The sequence below is a fragment of the Aquarana catesbeiana genome, linkage group LG02 (genome assembly GCF_042186555.1).
Source record: "Aquarana catesbeiana isolate 2022-GZ linkage group LG02, ASM4218655v1, whole genome shotgun sequence".
In the NCBI taxonomy this organism is placed as follows: domain Eukaryota; kingdom Metazoa; phylum Chordata; class Amphibia; order Anura; family Ranidae; genus Aquarana; species Aquarana catesbeiana.
In genome coordinates, this window is record NC_133325.1 from 107698053 (window position 1) to 107722491 (window position 24439).

A 24439-nucleotide genomic window follows, 5' to 3' on the forward strand; every position below is an offset into this window, starting at 1 on the left:
AAAACTTACATTTTAAATAAAGAACTTTGAAGCAAAATAAGGGTCACAGTCCATCAATGCAGCCTGATCAGTGCCCATGAGCAGCCTCTCCATTGCCGATTAATGCAACCTGCACAGTGCCCATCTGCAGCCCCTCCATTGCAAATGAATGCAGCCTGCACATCCCTTCTCAGCTGCAGCCTTGCGGTGCCATGATCTCCTGCATACCCGGTGATCAGTCACACACACTCCTGCCTCCTAACCCAGCTCCTGTGATGGACAGAGCAATGGTCCAATCCTGGCCCAGGAGGCGGGACTGTGTGTGACTGATCACCGGGTACACAGGAAATCGCCACTCTGTGTAATCCGGCAGCACCCGTCCACTCAGAGACAGCAGGGATCGGCGTATAATACGCACACACGATTTCCCCCTCATTTTCAGGGGGAAAAAAGTGCATGTTATACGCTGTTAATACGTATATTTTGTTTGTACAAGTGTATTGAGTGTTTTGTGCAACTTTTCCTAGACAGTTCTTTTCTTAAATAGCAGCCATCCAGAATGACAGAAACACACCCCACCCAGGTGAAATATCCTTTATTTCACTAGTGACAAAGCATGAAGAACCAAGTTGGGGTGAACCCTACATGTACCCAGTGAAGTGACTAACCTCAGGTGATACACGGAAATTAAAAAAATCCTCCTACATCAATTGAACCTGTTTATCTACAACTGTATTTCCCTACATGCATTCAAAGTGCAGAATTTACACAGTATTTCTCAGCTCTGAAAAGCAGGGGAGGAGAACTGAAGTTTCATCAGTGTGGGGAAGGGACACACCCTCTTCATACAGACCCTGTCACCAATTTTTTTTTTGGTGTCAGGAAAAAGTTGTCAGAAGTCACTCATGCTTATAGCAGAGGAACAAGGCAGCAGACAGAAATGACACCAAGGGGTTGATTTATTAAAACTGGAGAGTGCAAAATCTGGTGCAGCTGTGTATAGAAACCAATCAGCTTCCAGGTTTTATTGTCAAAGCTTAATTGCACAAGCTGAAGTTAGAAGCTGACTGGCTGTCATGCACAGCTGCACCAGATTCTGAGCTCCAGTTTTAGTAAATCTCACCTTTAGTGCTCCTAATTGAGACAAGTACACACTATAGACTAGAGGGATACATTGTTCATTTTTCATGTCTGAAGTTTATAATCACTTGATAATGAATAAGTCCAGCCCCACTATATACTATAGTTTGGGTATGACATGTAGAGCGAAAATACTTTTGTGAAAGTCTGCCTGCGTATTGTTTGTGTGTCTATGGGTAACATGCACAGAATGAAGCTTGATAAAAGCAATATATTTGGAAAAAGGTAAATAGATGGACCAGTAGAAGCCCTACATTGAACTTTCTGCAAAGTGGAGTAGGCAAGTTTATGATATGAAAGGGCTCCTATACCTCTCCAAGAATAAGGTTACAAAAAAATATCAATGCCTATGGAATACCATCACGTATTTTCTTTAGGTTGATAGAGGCCGCAACCTTTTTCCACTTAAGGGCCGGATTCAATGTATGTAAATGCATGGAGGGCCGCATGCATCTGCTAATAAATTAAAATAATAATACTAACATAGTAATAATAACAGTACAGGTTTACCTCACTTTAAGGTGCTTCATGAATACAAAGCCAGTTCATCCTGAGGGAGCATGTGGTTGGGGATTTGGATTTTATTGACCACTTCCCCATCCTGGCACCCAAGGGTGGCTGACACCAGCCTGCATGGTCTGGAGATGAGGGCCCCGTCCCCAGGGGTGATGGGGTCCCTAATAGAGTCCCCCCCCATTGCACTGTCCTCTGTCCCCCTTCACATCACTCCCATAGTGTCCTCCGCCCCTCTCCCACCATAGCAGGTTTCCTCTGCCGCCGAAAGCAGAGTCCTCTGTCACTGCACATCCCCCCCCCCCCAACTGTAGTGTCCTCTGCCCCCCACCCCACAGACACAAAAAAAAACACACTGTGTAGGCTCTCCTACATTACACAAGTGTAAAGTACAGCAGCGAGCGGCTGCTATCACAGGGCTGGATGGGGGCGGGAACTGCTGAAGTTAACTTTTTAGATCAATAGGCTGGTGTTGCTGGGATCGCCCAGCAACCGATCGCCCGCTGTTTAATGTAAAAAGTTCGCTTCAGCAGTTCTCGCCTCCATCCAGCCATTTGATACCAGCCGCTCGCTGCTGTCCAATAGAGGACAGCGGCGAACATGTCCGTGGGCCGGGTGCCTGTGGATTAATCCCAGGCACCGACAGGCTCGACAATTAGCGGTGACGGGCTGTGGGTTGCCGTCCCCTGGTTTGGACATTTGGGGTATTTTTATTAATGGAATTATTTCTGAACAATTTATATATTATAAAGACCCTGACACCGGGAATTTTTTAACACCATGCATTTGCAGGAATTGCCCCAGGACTGGAACAAGTCCTAAACTACACAGGGTGAATGTAATCTGCTGCTGAGGAACACTTTAACCACTTGTTGGCCAGTGCAGTGATATTGCCAGTAAAGGGGATGCTGTTGCTTGAGATTAAAAACATCCATATAGTTTAGATGTAAAGCAGCAGGCGGGAAGGCTCACAGGAGTGTTCATGCCCCTTGACAATCCACTGTTGTACACTTGCTGGAGTTTTTTTAATCTGTTTTTTTTCTTTAAAATTCTACATTCCAGCACAATTTTTTTTTTTTTTATATATTTACAGTGTATTAACATTTTAAACATATATACAGTTTCCAGTATTTGTATAAATAAACAGATATTGTTTAAAGTTTGTGTCTTCTTCTTTTGCGGAGTTTTCCATGGCCAGTGTCTTCTTTCTTTGTGGCTGTATCATTATCTGTATGGCTGCTGTTAACTAAAGGATCAGGTTTACCAGACTGATTAGGAGAGATCTTTTCTGTCTGCACATCAGCTGACATTTCTGGTTTTTGCTGGATTTTCCCTTTCTGTAAACCTGAAACGAGAGCCTGTGTATTAATCATGGCCAGTTCTTCATCGGCCACAAATTCCCCTTTACTTATTAGAATGGGCTGTTCACTTGTCTGTACATCTTTCTGCATGCTTCGAGGAGGACGAAACGCTCTCTGTAATAATGGCGACACAAAGGGGCGCACGGGCGTTATCGGTGGAGGGGAAGGTATCCGGCTAAGGAGGTCCAGACCTTTCATCTTCTTGCAAGTCTTTGGGTCCATGTCACTACTAGAGCTGGTTACTGTATTACTCCTGCTAGGGGTATTCAGAGGATTCATCTGGGCACTTCGAAGTTTGGCCACTGGTGTCTAAAAGTGAAAATATTAGGGTGCAAAGCTTATTGCTTACTACAGAGTTATCAAAATAAAATTCACGTTTTTAATGCCTGATCAATTCATGTTATTCAGAAATGATGGGACAGATAGATGCAAATTCCACACTTTACATACATCTGCTTCACTATGTTCATCACTATGTTATAGTACTTAATACAGTGGAGGCCAGTTAGCCAACATCCACTTTAACATACTGCATGAGTGTGCATAAAACCTGTCACAATGTACATCAGATGGAAGCTTTCTTGCTTTGCTGTGCATAGTTGTCTTGAAAAACAATAAAAATGATTGCAATAGAAAATGTGTCATGCAAAAAGCATGTTTTGTACAATCAAAAATGCACAACACAGGGTTAAAAAAGGTGCAAATTTCAAAAGTGCCATGAGCTTCTTTGACGAGTTTAGGGCAGTGTATTGAATGAATGACCTACCCAACACGTGAAGCACAAGCATAGTGTGAATGGGGGCTTAAAATGATCAGGTTTATTTCCTAAATATTAACTGACTGAGGGTAGCCTTGATCAAAGGTTTTACCTCTGAACATTCACATACATGCTTCTGTGATTCAATACAGTATGGCTCTGCTAAGAGTCTGTAAAAGGCCAATCACAGAGCTAGCAGTGGTGCTTAATGATTGGGACAGGCAGGTATATAAGCACCAAAGTCCCAGATTTATTGGCTGGTCTAGCCTGCCTTTTAGAAACCATTTCATGTGTTCCTGTTCTCCAACCAATCTGTTCTATTGGCCCCTTTAATTCATAATGCTGTCTAAATAGTACACGGTTCTGGGAGGAACAAGCTCTATGTTGGAAAAGAAGCAGTGAACTTACTGAGAACTTGGTTGTTGCAGCATATGAATCTGAACTCTGCTGAGCTAGAGGTGGTTTCTCCTCGGGATGGGGGACTCTCAGAATGTTGAACAGTTTCATCTCTGCTTCATGGTGGAACTTCTGGATAGCCTGTGTACAGAGTATGATCAGGTTAGCAGGGTGATAACCGTTTTACCTTGAGTGCAGAATAAAGCCAATCAAATTTTATGGATGTCTCTTTAGCACTAGATCAGCTGTATGCTTATCAAGACAGCCTCACTGTTTTACTGAATTTTAAACAATTACACAATTACTGCCCCAAATCAATTTCTTCATGGGTAGAGTGGGACAGGATTCAATCTCTGCCTAGTGTTCAGCTCTCCATCACTTTGGTGGTGGTGGCCAGCACTTTAGTGACCTGAGTCACTATATATTCTTATGGAAATTTCACTACACAGTAGGAGTGCAAAGATTGCATAACTGCATCAAGTGCCAAATAAACTTTTATTTGACCTCTTTACTTCCTGTTCTACTCGCAAAGTAGCTACCAGGACAGACACATTTACCATCGGAGCCTACGATTTTCCTTCATCAAAAGCCTGTGAATTAAATTATGCATACATTGAAATACAAGGGACAAAGGACGCCAATTCTAATAAGTAAAGATCAGGAACAATAGATTCATGTTGAAAATACACTATATTGTCAAAAGTATTGTGACACCTGCCTTTACATGCACTTTAATGGCATCCCAGTCTTAGCCCGTAGGGTTTTGAAGCTTTTATAGCTGCATAAGGTGGGCCAACTCAATATTGAATCCTACAGACTAAGACTGGGATGCCATTAAAGTTCATGTGTGTGTAAAGGCAGGTGTCCCAATACTTTTGCCAATATAGTGTATGTATTTATTCCTAAACACATTCCATATTATCAAAAACTGTTCTTGTTTTAAGAAGATCCACAGAGGCGGAAACATCTTGTTGCAGAGACAAGTGAAAAGACTTCATTTGTGTACGTATAGGACTTGAGGACAAATTGGAAAACATATTGAACTGTACTATGTCTAATAACAGCCCATTTGGTTCTACTATGGATCACAGGAGTGCAGTTCGTTCTGCACTCCTGTGACCCGTTTTCAGCAGAGAGCAGGCAGAAGTCTGCTCTCAGCTGACGTCATAGGGTCGGTCCAGGCACCGCGTCATCACGACCGCGGATTCGGGATCTGCTTGATCCCCGGACAGACGCCCAGCTCAGGCTCTCAGCCGCTGAGAGCCTGGGCCGGCCGTTTCCACCCCCTCCACAGCTCAGCACTCCAATGAAAGAGGAGGGGACAGAGCGGAAAGCGGAGACTGAGAGTTTGCAGCTCTCTGCTCAGGGAGCTGTGAGAACCAAGCGATCGGCAGTGTTCGATCGCTTGTTTCTCAGTGTGGGGGACAGGTGCTGCACCCACCTAGGCAAGTATAAATCTGCAAAAACACTGATTCCCATACATCTCTTTTAATGTAAGTCTCTCGGTTCTATTTGCAAGAGAGCATTAAGGAAAAGAACGCATATAAGTGGGAGCAACGTATTTAAGTGGGAGCATCAAGAAGAAGAGTTTATCTGCTTCATGTAAGAAAATGGCATAAGAAAGAAACGTTTATAATTCTTTAACCGCTTGCCGTCCGCTGCACACAGACATACATCGGGAGAATGGCACAGGCAGGCAAATGGGCCTATAGGTATGTCCCTTTAAATTTACCGCCTATCAGGTGCGCTCACGCCAGGGGAGCGTGCCCGCGGGTCCCGGGAACTCAATGTTTGCCAGCGACCCGTGATTGCGGTGTGGAGAGGTAGAACGGGAGATGCCTATGTAAACAAGGCATTTCCCCGTTCTGCCCAGTGGCAAGACAGATCTACTGCTCCCTGTCATCGGGAGCAGTGATCGCTGTCATGTCCTAGGTAGCCCATCCCCCCTACAGTTAGAATCACTTCCTAGGACACACTTAATCCCTTGATCACCCCCTAGTGTTTAAGCCCTTCCCTGCCAGTATCATTTACACAGTAATCAGTGCATTTTTATAGCACCGATCGCTGTATAAATGACAATGGTCCCAAAATAGTGCCCGATGTGTCCGCCATAATGTCGCAGTCATGATAAAAATCGCAGATCGCCGCCATTACTAAAAAAAAAATTAATAAAAATGCCATAAAACTATCCCCTATTTTCTAGAACCTATAACTTTTGTGCAAACCAATCAATTTACCAAAAATATGTAGAAGAATACATATCGGCCTAAACTGAGGAAAAAAATTGTTTTTTTTAAATATATTTTTGGGGGATATTTATTATAGCAAAAAGTAAATAATTATGCTTTTTTTCAAAATTGACGCTCTTTTTTTGTTTAGTGTGCAAAAAATAAAAAACGCAGAGGTGATCAAATACCACCAAAAGAAAGCTCTATTTGTGGGGAAAAAAACAACATCAATTTTGTTTGGGTACAACGTTGCACGACCGCGCAATTGTCAGTTAAAGCGACACAGTGCCGCATTGCAAAAAAATGCTCTGGTCAGTAAGGGGGTAAAATCTTCTGAGGCTGAAGTGGTTATTGTGACTGCTGGTCTGTGTGACCAAAGAGCTAAGGAAGTGGAAAGGGTGAGATGAGTAGAGGAGGATTCCATAGAACATTAGCTGCCTACATAGCTGGAAGTAAAGATCAAGTCATTGACACCTAGATGTCCACATTAAATTTAGCACTGCCTGTATGCGTTGGGTAATCTGATTAAAACCTTATCCAATTTTCCTCAGGAAAAAAACTTTAATTCCCATGCAATTTACACTAATTAGCTTAGAACAACTTTAAGGGTCTGTATATTTCCTATTAACAGCTGCAGCCTGCCAACTTTGACTGCCATTGCGCATCTCTCTGTACCAATACAATGACCAATGAGCTGCTAGGTTTGTTATGTTAATAAACCCATGTTATCACATGATCTTGAAACATTGTGGTTTCAGTTAAATTGTGGGAGACCAGCACTGTCACTGACTGTTGTGGACTCCTAGTTCCAAAATAAAAAGGTAGATTGTTACCTCAGCACATGGGTATTGTTTTGAGGAATGTTAACCACTTGACCTCCTGAAGACCATGCCGCCCCCCTCCATAACCAAGCAATTTTTTGCGATACAGCGTTACTTTAACTGACAACTGAGCAGTCGTGGAACACTGTACCCAAATATTTATGTCCCTTTTCTCACAAATATAGCTTTCTTTGGGTGGTATTTGATTACCTCTGCGTTTTTTATTTTTTGCGCTATAAACAAAGAAATACCAACAACTCTAAAAAAAATATATATATTTTTTTTAACTTTCTGCTGTAAAACATACCCAATAAGAAAAAATTGAAAAAAATCAAATTTCTTCATATAATTTTAGGCCAATATGTATTCTGCTACATATTTTTGGTAAAAAAAAATCCTAATAAGCTTTTATTGAATGGTTTGAGCAAAAGTTATAGCGTCTACAAACTATGTGATATTTTTATTTTTACTAGTAATGGCGGCGATCAGCGACTTATAGCGAGACTGCGATATTGCAGCGGACATTAACACTTTTTTGGGGACCAATGACACTAATGCAGTAATCAGTGCTAAAAATATGCGCTGTCACTATACGAACGACACTGGCTGGGAAGGGATTAACATCTAGGGCAATCAAAAGATTAACTGTGTGCCTAGCCAGTGTTTTACTATACTGTGTGAGGTGCTTTTACTAGGGAAAGAGATGGAATGTATTCCCTGCTTTGCAGTGACAAAAGTTTCACCGCTTTTCTCCTGTCAAAGCGGCGGTCTGCTTTATAAACATAATCAGATCGCAGTTCTGTGTCTCTGCTCAACGATCGGCGGGTGCCGGAGGACATTGGGTAGCGTGCACCTTCCGATTGGCTTCCGCTGTGTGCAATCACAATGGAAGCGAGCCGGCAGCGCACATGCGCGCCCCCTAACCGGAAGTGTTGGATACGCATATATACGTGATCTGGCGCACAGGTGGGCGGACCTTGAATGGTTAATATAAAGATCGCAGGCAGCAAATTGTCAAGTGAACTTGACATAATAGACTTCTGAATAGATCCTACAGCCTTCACTATGTTGCTCTATATTTGTGTTACAAACAGTCGCTTTTTGTCAGAAGTGGTACCTGGACAGACTGGCGAAGTTTCTGAATAGCCTTTTGTAAATGTTGCTCTTTGGGGTTAGCAGCAATATAGGACAGATCTCCAAAAGACACTATGGGAATTCCAACAGTATATTCTGATCTCCAGCGCAGGTTACTGGCTGCAATGAAAGTACCAGGTTTTGCAAGTTCCTCCAGGGAGAGCTGGGACAGGTCTGTCCAGAACTTAACGACTACAATGTCATGGGCTTCATCAGACAAGTACACAATAGGAGCAGCACCTGGAAAACACAAATTTATCACATATGAAACACTTTCTGCTTTATCTGGCATTCCACATCTGTGCATTTTCAATGCGTCAGTTTTTTTCAAGTGTTTCCAATCTTTGGTTCTTACCTATTTTTTGGTGTATGGATATCACCAAGCCCACAATGTCGACTTCACCATACCCAGTTTTAAAATTGGGCTCCACAAGCTGGCTGAAGTCGGTCACTTGCCTCTCTGTGTAAATCTGTTCCAGGATATCCTGTGAGGGCTGACAAATACACACTGATAAATTATCTCTGGCCATTTAAAAAAAAAAAAAAATCACTATATTTAAATAAAACAGCATTTCTACCAAACAAACTTTGTCATCTGAAAAGCCAATAGTATTTTTGAACTAACAATAAAATCTTTTTCTTGGAGTCCATTAAAAAAAAAACTGCAGGCCAGCCCAGGGTAATCCCTCCCACTACCAGCAAGCCTCAGTTTGTAGCAAAGCAGTACCAAGAGCACGGTCACACATGAAGTCATAATCAGGCAGCAACCTGCAAAATCTGCAACCGCCGAGGTGACTCAAACATCCCCTTTGTAAGGCTGGGTTCACACCAATGCGAATTGGATGTGGATTTTCCCCGTATCCAATTCACATAGCAGGAGAATGTGACTGGCTCTCTATGGAGCCAGTTCACATATCTCTGCAGCAGGTCCGGTGCGATTTGCTGGAAAAAGTGTGCTTTTTTTGGTCCGTTTCAGGTCCGAATTCAGCCCAAGAGTCGGGCTGAAATCGGACCTGAAACGGTGAACCAGCACGCACCGGACCCCTGCTGTGCAACGGATTCGGCGATGGTGTGAACCCAGCCTAAAGCTTTGTAAAAGTATGACTTACAAACTTAAAAGGTACCGAAGCCTGATGATTAATAGCCCAGGAAGTACAAATACTCCTGGCAGAATGAGTGGTCACTGAAAACTATGGAACTTTACTTTTCAGCCAATAAGCTTGAGAAATATGCTGACTGATCCATCAAGAAACGGTAGACTTAGAAGCTGCGTGACCCTTCTTTGGCCCTCGGGATGCACAAAGAGGGAATCGGAAAGATAAATTGCAGCAGTCCATTTCAGGTAACACCTGATAGCACAAACCACATTGAAGGTCTGAACAGCCTTGCCCCCAGGCATCTGAGGATTTGGACAGCAAGACGATGTCCTGGTTGAGATGGAATAAAGAAACCACTTAAGGGAAAAAAGGACGGCTGAGGCCATGGAACCACCTTGTCACAGTGGAGCACCAGAAACAGTTCCGTATAGGAAAAAGCAGCCAATTTGAAATCTCTTTGAGCCAAAGTCATGGCAAACCATAGAAAAAAAAGTCAGAAGGACTGAATAAATATTCTGGAGTTCAAATGGAGATTTCTGCATTACAGAAAGTATCAAGGTCCCACAGAGTCTTGATACGTGTGACACCTTGCACGAAGAAACACACCAAAGAATATGTAGCAGTCTCTGAAAAAGGACCACCAAGGCCAAACTCTTACCCTTGATCATACTCAAGGCTAGTCCCAGATTGACTCCAGACTAGGGAAAAATCAGGATGTGACCCATAACATATTTGCAAGAATGAAAACCCCTAACCTCACGCCAAATAAAATAAGAGTTCTGTGCTAAATCTTCCTTGAGGTCGCCTTTCTAGCCTTCAGCAGGGTAGGAATGTCCAAATCAGAGACTCCTCTGTCTCTCAATACACTGGCCTCAACAGCCATGCAAAGACTTGACCTTTAGAAAATAGGTCAGGTTGATCCGGAAGGGTCCAAGGGTTGTTTGCCAACATGTTCACAATGTTGGAGTACCCTGGGTTAGGTCGGGGTGAATTCCTTCCACTCAAAATTCTGCAAAGCAGACGAGGTAGACAATGTAATGGTGGAAAGGCATAGGATTAAGGAGTCTTGGAGCATCCACCGTGAACATTTGAGCATCCCTGGTCCTGAAAACAAACTTGTCCACTTTCACACTGAATCTGGATGCCAGAAGATCTACATCTGTGGTTTCCCAGCATGGGGAGAGCTCCTTGAACACCTCTGAGCGAAGAGCCAATGCCCACGAAGACAGTTGTTGATGGCTGAGGAAATCCATCTGGAATATGGATGGTGGACAGTGCAGGAACATGAAGCTCTGCCCTGAATGGATTGTCCAGAACTCAACCCCAGCCCACCAGGCTTGTATCCATCATCAAGTCCCACCAGGATAGAGAAAAATGAGAAGGTCCACCAGTCCACAATCTTGTGATGGGGTTTAGAGTCATTGGGGAACGATCTACTAACAGCCAAAACCGACGGACACTATACTGTACTACTACTCCTAGACCTCTCTGCTGCCTTTGATACGGTTGACCACCCCCTCCTCCTCAAAAAACTCCACGCCTTTGGTTTCTGTGACTGTACTACTCGCTGGTTCTCTTCCTACTTATACAACTGCACCTTTAGCATTGCTTACAATTCTACTTCCTCCTCTCCTCTTCCTTTCTCTGTTGGGGGTTCCCCAAGGTTCTGTACTTGGACCTCTCCTATTTTCAATCTACACCTCCTCCCTGGGTCAGCTGATAACCTCCCATGGCTTCCAATACCACCTCAACGCTGACGATACCCAAATCTATTTCTCTACCCCTCAGCTCATTCCTTCAGTCTCCTCACGTATCACCAATTTACTGCTAGATATATCATTTTACATGTCACACCACTTCCTCAAACTTAATCCATCCAAAACCCCACTTATTTTTTTCCCCTGATCTCTCTGTCAAAATCAAATGGCACAACCATAAGCCCAGCCCTCAAATTTTCCACTCGCCTACTTTAATTTCAATTGCTGTGTGTTCCCCGCACTCGCTGTCACATACAGCCCCGCCTCCAGGTCCCGAGACATTGATAGACAGATCACCCAGGATGTGTGACGTGTATCAAAGTTCCCCTGCCAGGAGGCAGGGCTGTGATGGCGAGCGGCAGGAAGACACAACAATTATAATGAAAGCTTGTTTCAGTGATATTCCTCGGCGCCCTGATCATCCGGCCAGCAATCCTCTTCCTCTCCTCTCTTCCCCTGCAGAGGTAGGCTCAATGGTGGGCACGAGCAGGCTGCATTGGTGGGCACGGGCAGGCTGCATTGTTGGACACAGGTGAGGCTGCACTGATGGGCACAGGATTGTGGATTGTCCACTTGCCACGTCACCTGCCAAAAGTTGCAGATTGTCATTTGCCACATCACCTGCCACATGTTGCGGACTGTCACTTGCCACCTCACCTGCCACAATTTGCAGACTGTCCACTTGCCATGTCACCTGCCACAAGTTGCGGATTGTCATTTGCCACGTCACCTGCCACAGGTTGCAGATTGTCCACTTGCCACATCACCGGCCACAAGTTGCGGATTGTCACTTGCCACAAGTTGTGGATTGTCCACTTGCCACATCACCCACAAGTTGTGGATTGTCCACTTGCCACATCACCGGCCACAAGTTGTGGATTGTCCACTTGCCACATCACCGGCCACAAGTTGTGGATTGTCCACTTGCCACATCACCGGCCACAAGTTGTGGATTGTCCACTTGCCACATCACCGGCCACAAGTTGTGGATTGTCCACTTGCCACATCACCGGCCACAAGTTGTGGATTGTCCACTTGCCACATCACCGGCCACAAGTTGTGGATTGTCCACTTGCCACATCACCGGCCACAAGTTGTGGATTGTCCACTTGCCACATCACCGGCCACAAGTTGCGGATTGTCACTTGCCACGTCACCTGCCACAAGTTGCGGATTGTCATTTGCCACATCACCTGCCACAAGTTGCAGATTGTCCACTTGCCACGTCACCTGCCACAAGTTGCGGATTATTTGCCACGTCACCTGCCACAAGTTGCGGATTGTCCACGTCACCTGCCACATGTTGCTGATTGTCACTTGCCACGTCACCTGCCACAAGTTGCGGATTGTCATGTTACCTGTCACAAGTTGCAGATTGTCATTTGCCACATCACCTGCGACAAGTTGTGGATTGTCCACTTTCCACATCACCTGCCACACGTTACAGATTGTCTACTTGCCACAAGTTGTGGATTGTCAGTTGCCACAAGTTGCTTGTTCAAATCAAACAACATATGGGTCAAATTCCAAATATACTTCGGATAACAGCAATGCTAGTGGTGTATTGGATTGGATCAAGGGCTCATTAGGGTATATAAAAAATTTTTTTAATGGTTTTTCATCATTTGCCATCATTTTTGAAATTTTTAATGTAAAAAAAATAGGGCACTTTTAAAAACGCTTATAAACTAAAATGCGGCTAAACGCCGGTACCCGCGTTTCGCGTCTGAAACGTGGAAATCTTGGAGTCTGAACTCATTTTTTTGCCTTCAAAGAAGGCTGTTAAACGCCTAAAAACGGCAATAAACGGGACTGTGTACATGGTCACATAGGATAACATTGAATGAGTTCAGGGGCAGTTGAAAAAAACATCCAACTGCCTCTGAACGTCCGTTTAACAGCCTCAGTGTACATGAGGCCTAAGGAGGCACTTGAAGAAAGATGGACTGCATGGTCAAGTCGCCAGAAGAAAGCCATTACTATGCAAATGCCACAAAGTATCTCGCTTACAATACGCCAAACAGCACAGAGACAAGCCTCAAACCTTCGGGCACAAAGTCATTTGGAGTGATGAGAGCAAAATTGAGCTTTTTGGCCACAAAACGCTACATTTGGAGAGGTGTCAACAAGGCCTATGATGAATGGTACACCATTCCTACTGTTTAACACATGGAGGTGGATCGCTGATGTTTTGGGGATGTGTGAGCTACAAAGGCACAGGAAATTTGGTCAAAATTGATGGCAAGATGAATGCAGTATGTTATCAAAAAATACAAAAATACAATTAAAAAAAAGGAACATTTGCATTCATCAGCCAGGATGCTGCGCATGGGACATACTTGGACATTCCAACATGACAATGATCCAAAACACAAAGCCAAGTCGTCCTGTCATTGGCTACAGCAGAATATTATATTATGTCCACAATCTCTGACCATTTCTTGTATCATGTCCATAGACTGGTTGTATGTTTGCTGTCTCTGCTAATGAATATTCACTTAATGTTATGTGCAACCCCCTCTCTTCAAATGGGGGGTCTCCCGACACTAACAAACCTGGCTTCACTGGTCTAAATGCAACAAGAATTCAAACCCCCCCCCCCCCCAAGAAAACCAAAAAGAAACAAACGAATAATGTATTTTCACCAAAAAAACACATTGTCTTCCCCTTCGCCTGTGGTCTGTATGCATTTCTTAAAGGTCAGTAGCTACAGTACTTGTAGCTGCTGACTTTTAGTTTTCCCATAGGCCGGGGAAGATCCTCTTGAACCATGGGTATCTGTGCAGCTCTGCATTTCAATGCAAAAGCAAGGGTAATTTTAATTGATCAAGAAAATAGCTGCAAGGGTAACTATACAGACTTTTTTGTTTCGGGACTCAACTTTTTCAGTTCATGTACTAAATTGGGTTATAAATATGCAAGCCTCACCAGCAGTCAAAATACCCAAACATGCGGTTGCATCTAACTGATTGCAGCTGCTGTTCCACAATTTTCAAACAATGTCAGACAGGAAGGAGCCAAAAAGGTCACCCACCAATGCGGCCTTTTCATCAGGAACCAGACAAAATTCACACTGTACAACCAGCTTAAGTCTTTTTGGCTCTAACAGTATCTATGCATTAGGATACCCACATCCAGCAGATAAAGAACAATCCACTGAGCACATGTTTACATACTGTAGAGTTACTCAGCCACAGTGCCACTCTCTTAGTTTAGTTAACCTATGTCAATAGCAACAGTACAGGGATAGAAGTGCAGAGACTAACAATAGATGAAAGTCTAGAATGGACATGAGGCCTAACACACCTAGAGTACATACCCCTCTGTTAGTAAATCTCACCTGCAGCTGCTGGAACTGCGTCTTCTTCGTAGCGGTTAGCTGTACAGCTGCAGTGTCTGCTTTGCATTTTGAGTGGGAAGTGGCCAACTGATATATCTTGAAGCGACATCCTTCTTTTAGAAGGGAGACTACATCAGGTAAAGGGCGCCATATGTTGAGTATATAGGCTATTGAAAGGAGAGGTGAAAATAAATATTTTAGAGATAGGACTGCCTCGATTGAGGCACCTTAATAACTAAGGCCTGCATACAGATTCTTACTTTCAGTTCCACATTCACAACAAAGTTTTCCTACACAGGGGAATCTTATATAACCACCGTACTATTCTGGGAAATCCACAATTCCAAATTGACATTTCTTAATTAACTGTTCCAGTAGCATTCCATATGCATAAATGTAATCCTACTTATACCCTTATAGATCTGAATAGCAGGACCTGTTCTACACTAAAATACCTCCAAAGCATTCATCATCAAACTTACAAGTAAAGTAAAAGACACAGCTGAGATATAAATCACAGATCAGAGCTAATTATTGCACAGTCCCTTTACTGTATGCCTGCCAGGATGGGATCAAGGTGCAGGAGACGCCTCTATATGCCTATGAGCACAGAAGACAGGATGAAGTCTGTGCTGTACTATGAGCAGGAAACTTGATTGATTGCTGGGTTGTTATGAAGGCAGTTACTGTTTCCAACACTGATGAATGACACTAAGTGTGTTTTAGGGGTTCCTGGCTTAAAACGACTTACTAAAAGCACATGCACATCAGCTACACTATGTAGAGAGCATAATAAGTTTTAACCGTTACACCATTTACCAAAAAGGTTATTTTTATCAAATAAATAGGACTATATTATATCATATACATGTAAAATAAACAAGTCCTGTGTTTAAGCTGACCTGAAGTTGGATCTTGCTCCTTGTAATCCACAATCCGCATTTTCCATACAGGCGTCACCTCTCTTCTTGTGCACCCTCCAGACCCTTGCTCAGTAGATTCAATGGCTTTCCTGAATTCTGCCTGGATTAGAGCTTGTTTCTTATCATTAATAAACTGTCTGTAATGATTCAGGACACGCAGTTGTTCACTGCTCATACATGACTGAAATCAGAAGAAATTATTATAAATGAATTAACACACTACAACCTAGTGAGGCAAATTTTATTTAGGAAAGAGCCTTAAAAAGCCAACTATCCTTTCAGAATATATGACCATTTACCTGCCTTTCTCAGCCGGGGTGCCATGTCAAAAAGTCTAAAAACTGCCTCAACTGGACCTTACGTTTTGTCCCTACAGAGAGGAAGAGGATATTATCTCTGTCTACCAAATCATGTATTTGTAATAAATACCAAGAGTCTAGTTTTAAGATCCGAACACGTTGATCCTGGACGCCCCAGTCACTTCAATGATTCTTTCCAGATGCATCCCCTTCTTGATGGAGGAGATGTGGACAGGGTCCCGGGGATATCCTCCATAACCTCTGGTCATGGCCAAAACTTGCTAGATTCTGGTCCCAAGTCACACTATCATCCAATAATTCACTGACCACTCTTATGAAAACCTCTGAATTTTTTCTGCTCCACCACAATACTCTCCAGACTAGTAGTTGGTTAGACCCAGTGCTTCAGATGTGGATATGGCTGTGTATGGCCTCAGACACCACTGCTCTGGCCATGCACCCTGACATTTCACAGAGGTTTCACACCTCTGTGACCACACAACTTCAGAGTTAGGTAGTTTGTAACACAGAGTCCATTAATTTACCAATTTTATGAGTTCAGAGTCCTGTAGCGAACTAACTCTGCCTTACAAACCACTGAAATCTGAGCCCGGTGTTGAATGGAGAGTTCAGTAGTTTGTAAGGCAGAGTTATTTCGCTACAGGACTCTGAACTCTGCGTTACAAACTACTGACCACCCAACTCCTCCTCACAAACTACATTTTAGGGCTTGTTTGATTGCACATTTTTGCGCACTGCCTTTTGCAGATTTGTGCAGGTGCCATTAATTCTTAATGGTACACCCACACATCTAGCAAATATGAATGCACTTAAAAAATCATGCTGGCACCTATTTTGCGTGTTTCACAAGCATATGGCATCCCGTTGAAAAACGCAGTGCGTAAGAACATGCAAAAAAAAAAAAAAGCGCATGCTTGGACACTCCTAATGAGTGTCCACAATTCTAAAAGTTGCCTGCGAAAAGGTTAAGAAACACACTTCCATAGGACATTAGAAGGTGGTCAGACCATCTTCAGCACATCCCTAGCACTTAAGTGTTCATGTTGAGGCCTATTGAGAATCTCTTTACAGACACCTGCAGCGCTGGTACAGGCAGGAAAAGCAAATAATAATCAGGCAAGGTTTACTAGCCTAATTTTGCCCAAATAAGCCTAGGCAGGCAAAGCCTGAAGGTACTTCATCCATGTCAAGTGAGAAAGACTGATCAGGAGACTCATCTAATGTCTATAGACACAGGGGGAAAAAAAAAAAAAAAAAACACACGCACATGCGGCAGCCATTGCTGAACTCCTTCAAAATAATACTATTTCCTGGCTGCCTCTGGATTAAAAACTTTTAAATGCTGATCCAAAACATGCATGTAGATTAGATAGATATTATCTGCATACTTATTCCACTCTGGTGACAAAGTACTTAGGCCTTTTGATTAGCATGACAGCCAGGCAACTAGCATAGTCAGAATGTAATATTCTGTTAGTATAGATTTCCCTCAATCTTTGGACTATGGGAGAAAGCCAAAACTGTTAAAGAAATGCCAATAAGAGATTATTAATGCCAATGAGATATTAATAACATTTTTGCAAAAACTAAAAAATGGCTCTAGTTAAGCAGTTAGTTTACAAAAAAAAAAAAAACTAAAAAAATTGTATTTTAAAAAAAAAAAAAACAGAGAACACAACCAGACAATAGAAAAGCGCACAGTAAGTGTAATAGTTATGTGGACTGGTCACATTTCATGTTGCCCAGCCTTTACTGCACTACAGCTATTGGAAATAGTTTCTTTTTACAAAGCAGACAGCTCCATGTGGAAATATGCATCTCTGCAATCATACCTCTAAGTATCCTGGATCAGGTTCATTCTGAAGGGCCTCATAGATCTCTGCACCATCCTGAAGCGCAGCAATTTGGGTTACACTTAAAGAATTGCGCTTTGTACCTTTTGCTTTCCTTTCGCATGCTAAAGAAAGTAAAATACATATAAACTTGTACTTTGTAATCCACAGCATACATACGTCTGTAAAAGTTCTCATTTGTCTTATTTCAGATTATGGTTTTGTTCGCTGTGGTTATTCACATTCAACTGTACTTGTTCTGTAATGTTGGAGATGTTTTGCTACACACCTAAGAACAAGCAGAACTAAAGACATGGCTTGGATAACAGCAAAATGTCTTAAAAGTCACAGAACAAGCCCAGTTTAATGTGTGTAAGGTGATACACATAGATGAAAAAAAATCCTCCTACACAATTTGTACCCATTTATCTGCAGTCTTCTCTTCATCCATTCAAAATGCTGAATTTCTAAAGCTGGTCTGAGCTGTGAGAAAACTGGGGGAGGAGAGCTGAAATTATACTCAGCAGAGCTCAGAGAAGATAGTTTTCAGAGCTGATTGGATGAAAGAGGCACACCCCCCTTCACATAGGAACAAAGCTGAAGCGGTCAATCACAGGCTGTGTGCTGGAAATCCCCATCACCTTTTTTTCTCTTGGTGTGAAGAAAACTTGTCAGTCGTGACATATGCCGATAGCAGAGGAACGGGGCAACAGACAGAAATTAAACTTTGTGCTCTGGACTGATAAAAATACACACTATAGAGGGATGTGCTCCATTTATATTTCATGTCTGAGTTTACAACCCCTTTAACCTCTTGCAGCCCATAAACAGTACAGATACTGCTAGCGGGCGGCACAGCCAGGTACTACAATGTACCTGTACAGAGCGGTGCACATGCACACTGGTGCACTCCCTGAACAGCCTGGATACCACATGATAGCTGTGTGATCACATGACACAGGGTAAAAAATAGTCATGAATGGAAACCATTTGTGATATCATTGTTTACTACGGTGTGTGTGATCCGTGATTGGTCATCAGTGATCACATGGTACCCGGTCCAACACAGCACTCTGTACCATGTGATAGCTGTGTGCCAAGCACAGCATCACAATAGTAAACAATGAGTCATGAATGAAAGCCACCCATGACAGTTCAAATGATTGCTGTTACTGTGATGAAAGTGTGAAAAAAAAAATCCCCGATTACCCACCCTAACAGTATGGCGACACTGAACTACTTTGATGAGAGTATGTAAAAAACAAATTAAAATAAATGGTTAAAAAAAAAAAAAAAAATTAAGAAATTGAATACAAAAATTTACATTTTTATTATTTATTTTATTTTTTTACATACTGTCATTAGTCAGTATCCCTGATCACCGCCACACCACTCATATGACGCTGTAATGCACCGGTGACAAATGTGAAAAAAAATTACAACTTCAAAATACTTGCCATTCTTACGAAAAACTGTCGACTTTCCAAAAAGGGTTATGGGGGGGTATTTGTACTGTTCTGGCCTCAAGAAATGAGATAGGCCTTCAGTACACCAGGATTCATCAGTTTTAAAATATATACATAGTTTGTAGAATCCATAAGTTTCAAAAAGACTAAATAATATACACAAATTTGGGTTATTTTTTACCAAAGAAATGTAGCAGAATACATTTTGGTCTAAAGTTATGAAGAATTTGTTTGCAAAATTTTATAACAGAAACTAAGAAAAATGTGTTTTTTTTTCAGGATGTTTTGTTTAGAGTATATTAGCAAAAAATGAAAAACCCAGTGGTGATTAAATACCACCAAAAGAAAGCTCTATTAGTGGGAAAAAAAAAATTATATACAGTACAATTAATTTGTGTACAGTGTTGCATGACCAAGCAATTGCCAGTTAAAGTAGCACAGTGCTGAATAGAAAAAAACGTCTTTGTCATGAAGGGGGTATAACCTTCTGAAGGTCAAGTGGTAAATGAAAAAAAATACTTTCAGAAAAAATATTGGCTCCATCTGCATATATCACAGAGATTTTGCTGACAAGTATTATTTACCAATTCTACAACATTTTACTTCAAACCCGACAGCATTTATTCACTCGACCATCAACCTCTCATCTTACTTATTGCAGCATTAATAATTGCTCATTTCCTATTACATGTAATGCTGTTTCCATACCCTCCTGCTCTTCAAACTCTTGTTGAATCTTTAAAAATAAGGCTTCCAGATTTTTTTGCTGTTTCAAAGAATGTCGTTCTGCTTCTCTTTCCTCTGCTCGGTCATTACGGAAGACATATGTGCCGTTGGCCATTTTTTCCATCCACTGAAAATAAAGTTTTTTGTTTTTTTTTTTAAATCCTTACATTTCTGGCTAAATAGATTCTATTCAACGCAACAATTGTGGGAGCCCCCGCCCCGTCACTGAGAAGAAACTACAGAATATCAACAAACTTCAATAATGTGGAAATTTATTTTTATGTATATTGAACTATTCTAAGTGGGGAGAATTTCTAAATCTCATTAACCACTTCTGGACCGCCCACCATCATTATACATCGGTACTTTGAAGAGGAATATCTTTGTTAGCTAGCTGCCATAACCCCGGTATCCACTTCTTCAGTGAGCGGTCCGGTTTCCGATAAAAGTGGTCTCTGCGGCGGATTCCCCGCAAGATCACTTTTATCGGCGGCGGGAGAGGGCCCTCCTGCCGCTTACCGGAGCCATCGGCAGCGGTGGAGGCAATCGGATCTTTGCCCTTGCTGGGCATGGAGACGAGTGAGGGGAAGATGGCCCCCACCCGTCTCCATAACAATGCAGGGCGGAAGCGACGTCAAAACGTCACTTCCGCCGATAGCTCTTAAAGGGCCATTTTTTAAAATGACAACTTTTTTTTTTTATTGCATTTTAGTGTAAATATGAGATCTGAGGTCTTTTTGGCCCCAGATCTCATATTTAAGAGGTCCTGTCATGCTTTTTTTCTATTACAAGGGATGTTTAAATTCCTTGTAATAGCAATAAGAGTGACACATTTTTTTTTTTTAAAAGGACAGTGTAAAAATAAAAAAAGGTAAAATAAATAAGAAAAAAATGTTTTATTTTTTTTAAAAACGCGCCCCGTCCCGTCGAGCTCGCGTGCAGAAGCGAACGCATACGTGAGTAGCACCTGATTATGAAAACGGTGTTCAAACCACATCGCCGCAATTGGTAGAGCGAGAGCAATAATTCTAGCCCTAGACCCCCTCTGTAACTCAAAACATGCAACCTGCAGAATTTTTTAAACGTCGCCTATGGAGATTAAGGGTAAAAGTTTTACGCCATTCCACGAGCGGTTGCAATTTTGAAGCGTGACATGTTGGGTATCAATTTACTCAGCGTAACATTATCCTTCAAATTAAAAAAAAAAAAAAAAAAAATGGGCTAACTTTACTATTGTCTTATTTTTTAATTCAAAAAAGTGTATTTTTTCCAAAAAAATCGCGCTAGTAAGACCGCTGCACAAATACGGTGTGACAGAAAGTATTGCAACGACCGTCATTTTATTCTTTAGGGTGTTAGAAAAAAAATGTATGTTTGGTGGTTCTAAGTAATTTTCTAGCAAAGAAAACGGTTTTAAACTTGTAAAGACAAAAAATCTTAAGAGGCTTGGTCCTTAAGTGGTTAAAATGTGAGCAGAAAGCATTAACTTTCCAATGACTGCTTGGCAAAAACGAAATGTTAAAGTGTTAAACAACATTATAAGCATGTAACAGAACTGCATTCAAGAATAAATTCAGACTAAATAAATGGACAATTAGCAAGGATGTGTTTTGTCACCCAATATGCGAACAATAGGCCAAACAGCTGGTCTTGCGAGCCAGAAAAATTTTTTTTTTGACTTTGACCCATCAGGTCCGTACCACACCCTCTGCTGTCAGGTCCGTAGGACGTACAGACCTGGCAGTGAAAGGGCTAAAGAGGGTACTTGGGGCTTTACAGATCCCACTGCTATGGCTTGTAATATTTGCTTAACAAAATATTGCCTATTTGTAATGACAAAGGTACTTATAGCTCTAAAGGTCACCTATAAATGTATTTATGAAGCCAACAGGACTGCTAAATTGCAGCCGATTCCCTAAACCAGAGCCCTAGAATTATATGGTGTCTGGGCCTGCTATAGGAGCACACTGACAGCTGTCACAATGCTGAAAAGAACAGTAGCTAAAAAATAGGATTTTTATTACAGTTTACCTGTAAAATCCTTTTCTTGGAGTACATCATAGGACACAGAGCCTTAAGTAATTACTTAATGGGTTAGAGGCCACCTTCAAGGGTTGACACTGGTTATACCCAATCAAGGAAGTTCACTCCCTATATTTTCTTTATCGTACATCATGGCACACAGACCCTTAAGTAATCACTTAATGGGACGTCCCATAGCAATGCTACTTGAGGGGAGGGAGAGACAATCCGCAGGGTACCCCCAGACTTGAGGATTTATACTGCTGCCTGCAGCACACTGCGCCCAATGGCGATATCCTCATACCTCCTTACATCCACCTGATAAAATTTTGTGAATGTATGCACCGAAGACCAAGTTGCGGCCTTACAGATCTGAGCCATGGAGGCCTGGTGACACACAGCCCAAGAGGCACTAACCGACCTGGTAGCGTGCACCTTAACTTGAAACGGGGGAATTTTATCTACCCCTTAAATCATAAGTTTGAATTATCACTTGCCGAATCCACTTAGCGACAGTAGATTTCGACGCTGCCTGTTCCTTCTTAGGACCCTCTGGCAGAATAGATAAGACATCAGTCTTACGAATCTGAGCAGTTGCCTTAAAATAGATTTTCACTGCTCTCACCACATTAAGACAATGTAGTGACACTTCTTCCCTGGAACATGGTTTTGGAAAAAAACTATGGCAGGACAATATCTTGGTTCAGGTGAAACCTGAAACCACTTTTGATAAAAATGTCTGGACGAGGGCGTAACACCATTCTGTCCCCATGACAAATCAAATATGGCTCTTTACAAGAAAGTGCAGTCAATTCTGAAACCCTCCTTGCTGAGGATATAAAAACCAAAAAATACCAACTTCCTTGTCAGAAGGACTAGAGGAATATATTGTAGTGGTTCAAATGGCTGTTTTTTGTAACACAGACAAAACTAAGTTCAAGTGAGGTTTGACGGGCGGAATAATCCACGTCACCCCTTGTATCCCAGACTAAAGAATGAGTAGCAAGTGGTCTTTTGAAATAAGACCGATAAAGCTGAGACTTGGCCTTTAATAGTACTCAAGACCAAATTAATTTCTACCCCTAATTGTAGAAAGGCAAGAATTCTGCCTATGATATATCTCCGAGGGTGCCAACCCTTGGATTCACACCAGTAAACATAAGCCCTCCAGACCCTATAATATATAGTTCTGGAAGCTGGCTTCCTTGCATTAGTCAGGGTAGAGCTAACTGACCCGGAAAGCCCACGTTTCTTCAGCATGTGGGTTTCAATAGCCAAGCCATTAAATTTAGAGACCGTAAGGCAGGATGGAATATCGGTCCCTGTGAGAGCAGATCTGGCCGTAGTGGGAGGGACCATGGGCCCTCCACTGCCATCTTTACGATTTCTGCATACCATGACCTTCTGGGCCATGCTGGTGCCACCAGAATTACCGGCTTTCTTTCCAGCTTCATCCTGCAAAGAAGTTGAGGCAGCAACTAAATAGGCGGGGAATGTATAGATCAGTGAGAACTGATCCCATGGGGTCACCAACGCATCCGTTCCGCATGCGAATGGATCCCTTGTTCTGGCCACAAAGCTGACTAACTTCATGTTGAACCTGGACGTTAGAAGATCTACGTCCAGATTCCCCCATCAAACAGCCCAAAATATGTCGGGGTGAAGAGACCATTCCAATGGGAATAACTGCTGGTGACTCAAGTAGTCCGCCTGCCAGTTCTCTACTCCTGGAATGAAGACTGCTGAGGCACGGAACATTCTTTTCTGCCCAAGTTAGAATATGGTTCACCTCTCTCTGCGCTGAGAGACTTTCGGTGCCCCCTTAGTGATTGATATAGGCCAAAGCTGTGGCATTGTCGGATTGAATCCTGACAGGACAATCTCGTAACCTGAATGTTCAGGTCTTTAGAGCCAGACCTACTGCCCGAATCTCTAGGCTATTGATGGACAAGGTTTTTTCGGTTCTTGACCACTGTCCCTGGACAGTTGTCTTTTCTAGTACTGCTCCCCAGTCTTAAAGGCTGGCATGCATCGTTACCACTTTCCAGATGACTGGTCTGAAGGGATTTTCCTTTCAGCAGATTCTGGGTTAGTAACCACCCACCAAGTGAGGCTTTGGGACACTCTTGGGGACAGCTACATTGGCAAGTCTAAAGCTTGAATTGTTTTGTTCCAAGCAGACAGGATACCGTTTTAAATGAAACTGGGCATAGGGAACTGCTTTGAATGAAGCCACTATGGTTCCTAGCAACCTCATGGAAAGGCGAATGGAGGGATCGCCATTTGACCTGACCATCCGCACCAACTCTCTTATGGAGTTGATCTTTGCCTGAGGCAAGAATACCTTTTCCTGGGCTGTGTCTATGATCAGTCCCAAGAACTCCTGCTTTTTTTAGCGATATTAAAGAAGATTTCTCTAGGTTGAGAATCCAACCCAACTCTTCAGATAGTTGGTTGTAGTGCGTACACTTTGCTCCAAATGAACCACCGACTGATCTATTAGTAATAGAACGTCTAGGTACACTGCGACTATTATGCCCTGTGCCCTTAACCTGGCTAGAGGTGGGGCCAGCACTTTGGTGAACACCCGGGGTGCTGTGGTTAGCCTGAAGAGCAGGGCTACAAAC

General features: G+C 42.6%; 1 protein-coding gene across 1 annotated transcript in view; it reads right to left on the bottom strand.

Moving 5' to 3' along the window:
• Positions 1 to 1998: 1998 nt before the first annotated feature.
• Positions 1999 to 24439, bottom strand: part of BRCA2 (BRCA2 DNA repair associated) — a 121484-nt gene continuing 99043 nt past the window's right edge. Inside the window, exons 19-26 of the mRNA XM_073613344.1 lie at positions 19773 to 19917; positions 17599 to 17723; positions 15426 to 15627; positions 14524 to 14690; positions 8685 to 8823; positions 8313 to 8569; positions 4159 to 4287; positions 1999 to 3302 (exon numbers count right to left, since the gene is read on the bottom strand). Coding sequence (XP_073469445.1) covers positions 2787 to 3302; positions 4159 to 4287; positions 8313 to 8569; positions 8685 to 8823; positions 14524 to 14690; positions 15426 to 15627; positions 17599 to 17723; positions 19773 to 19917 — 1680 coding nt within the window. The 3' untranslated portion in view covers positions 1999 to 2786. The remainder of the gene's footprint in view (positions 3303 to 4158; positions 4288 to 8312; positions 8570 to 8684; positions 8824 to 14523; positions 14691 to 15425; positions 15628 to 17598; positions 17724 to 19772; positions 19918 to 24439) is intronic.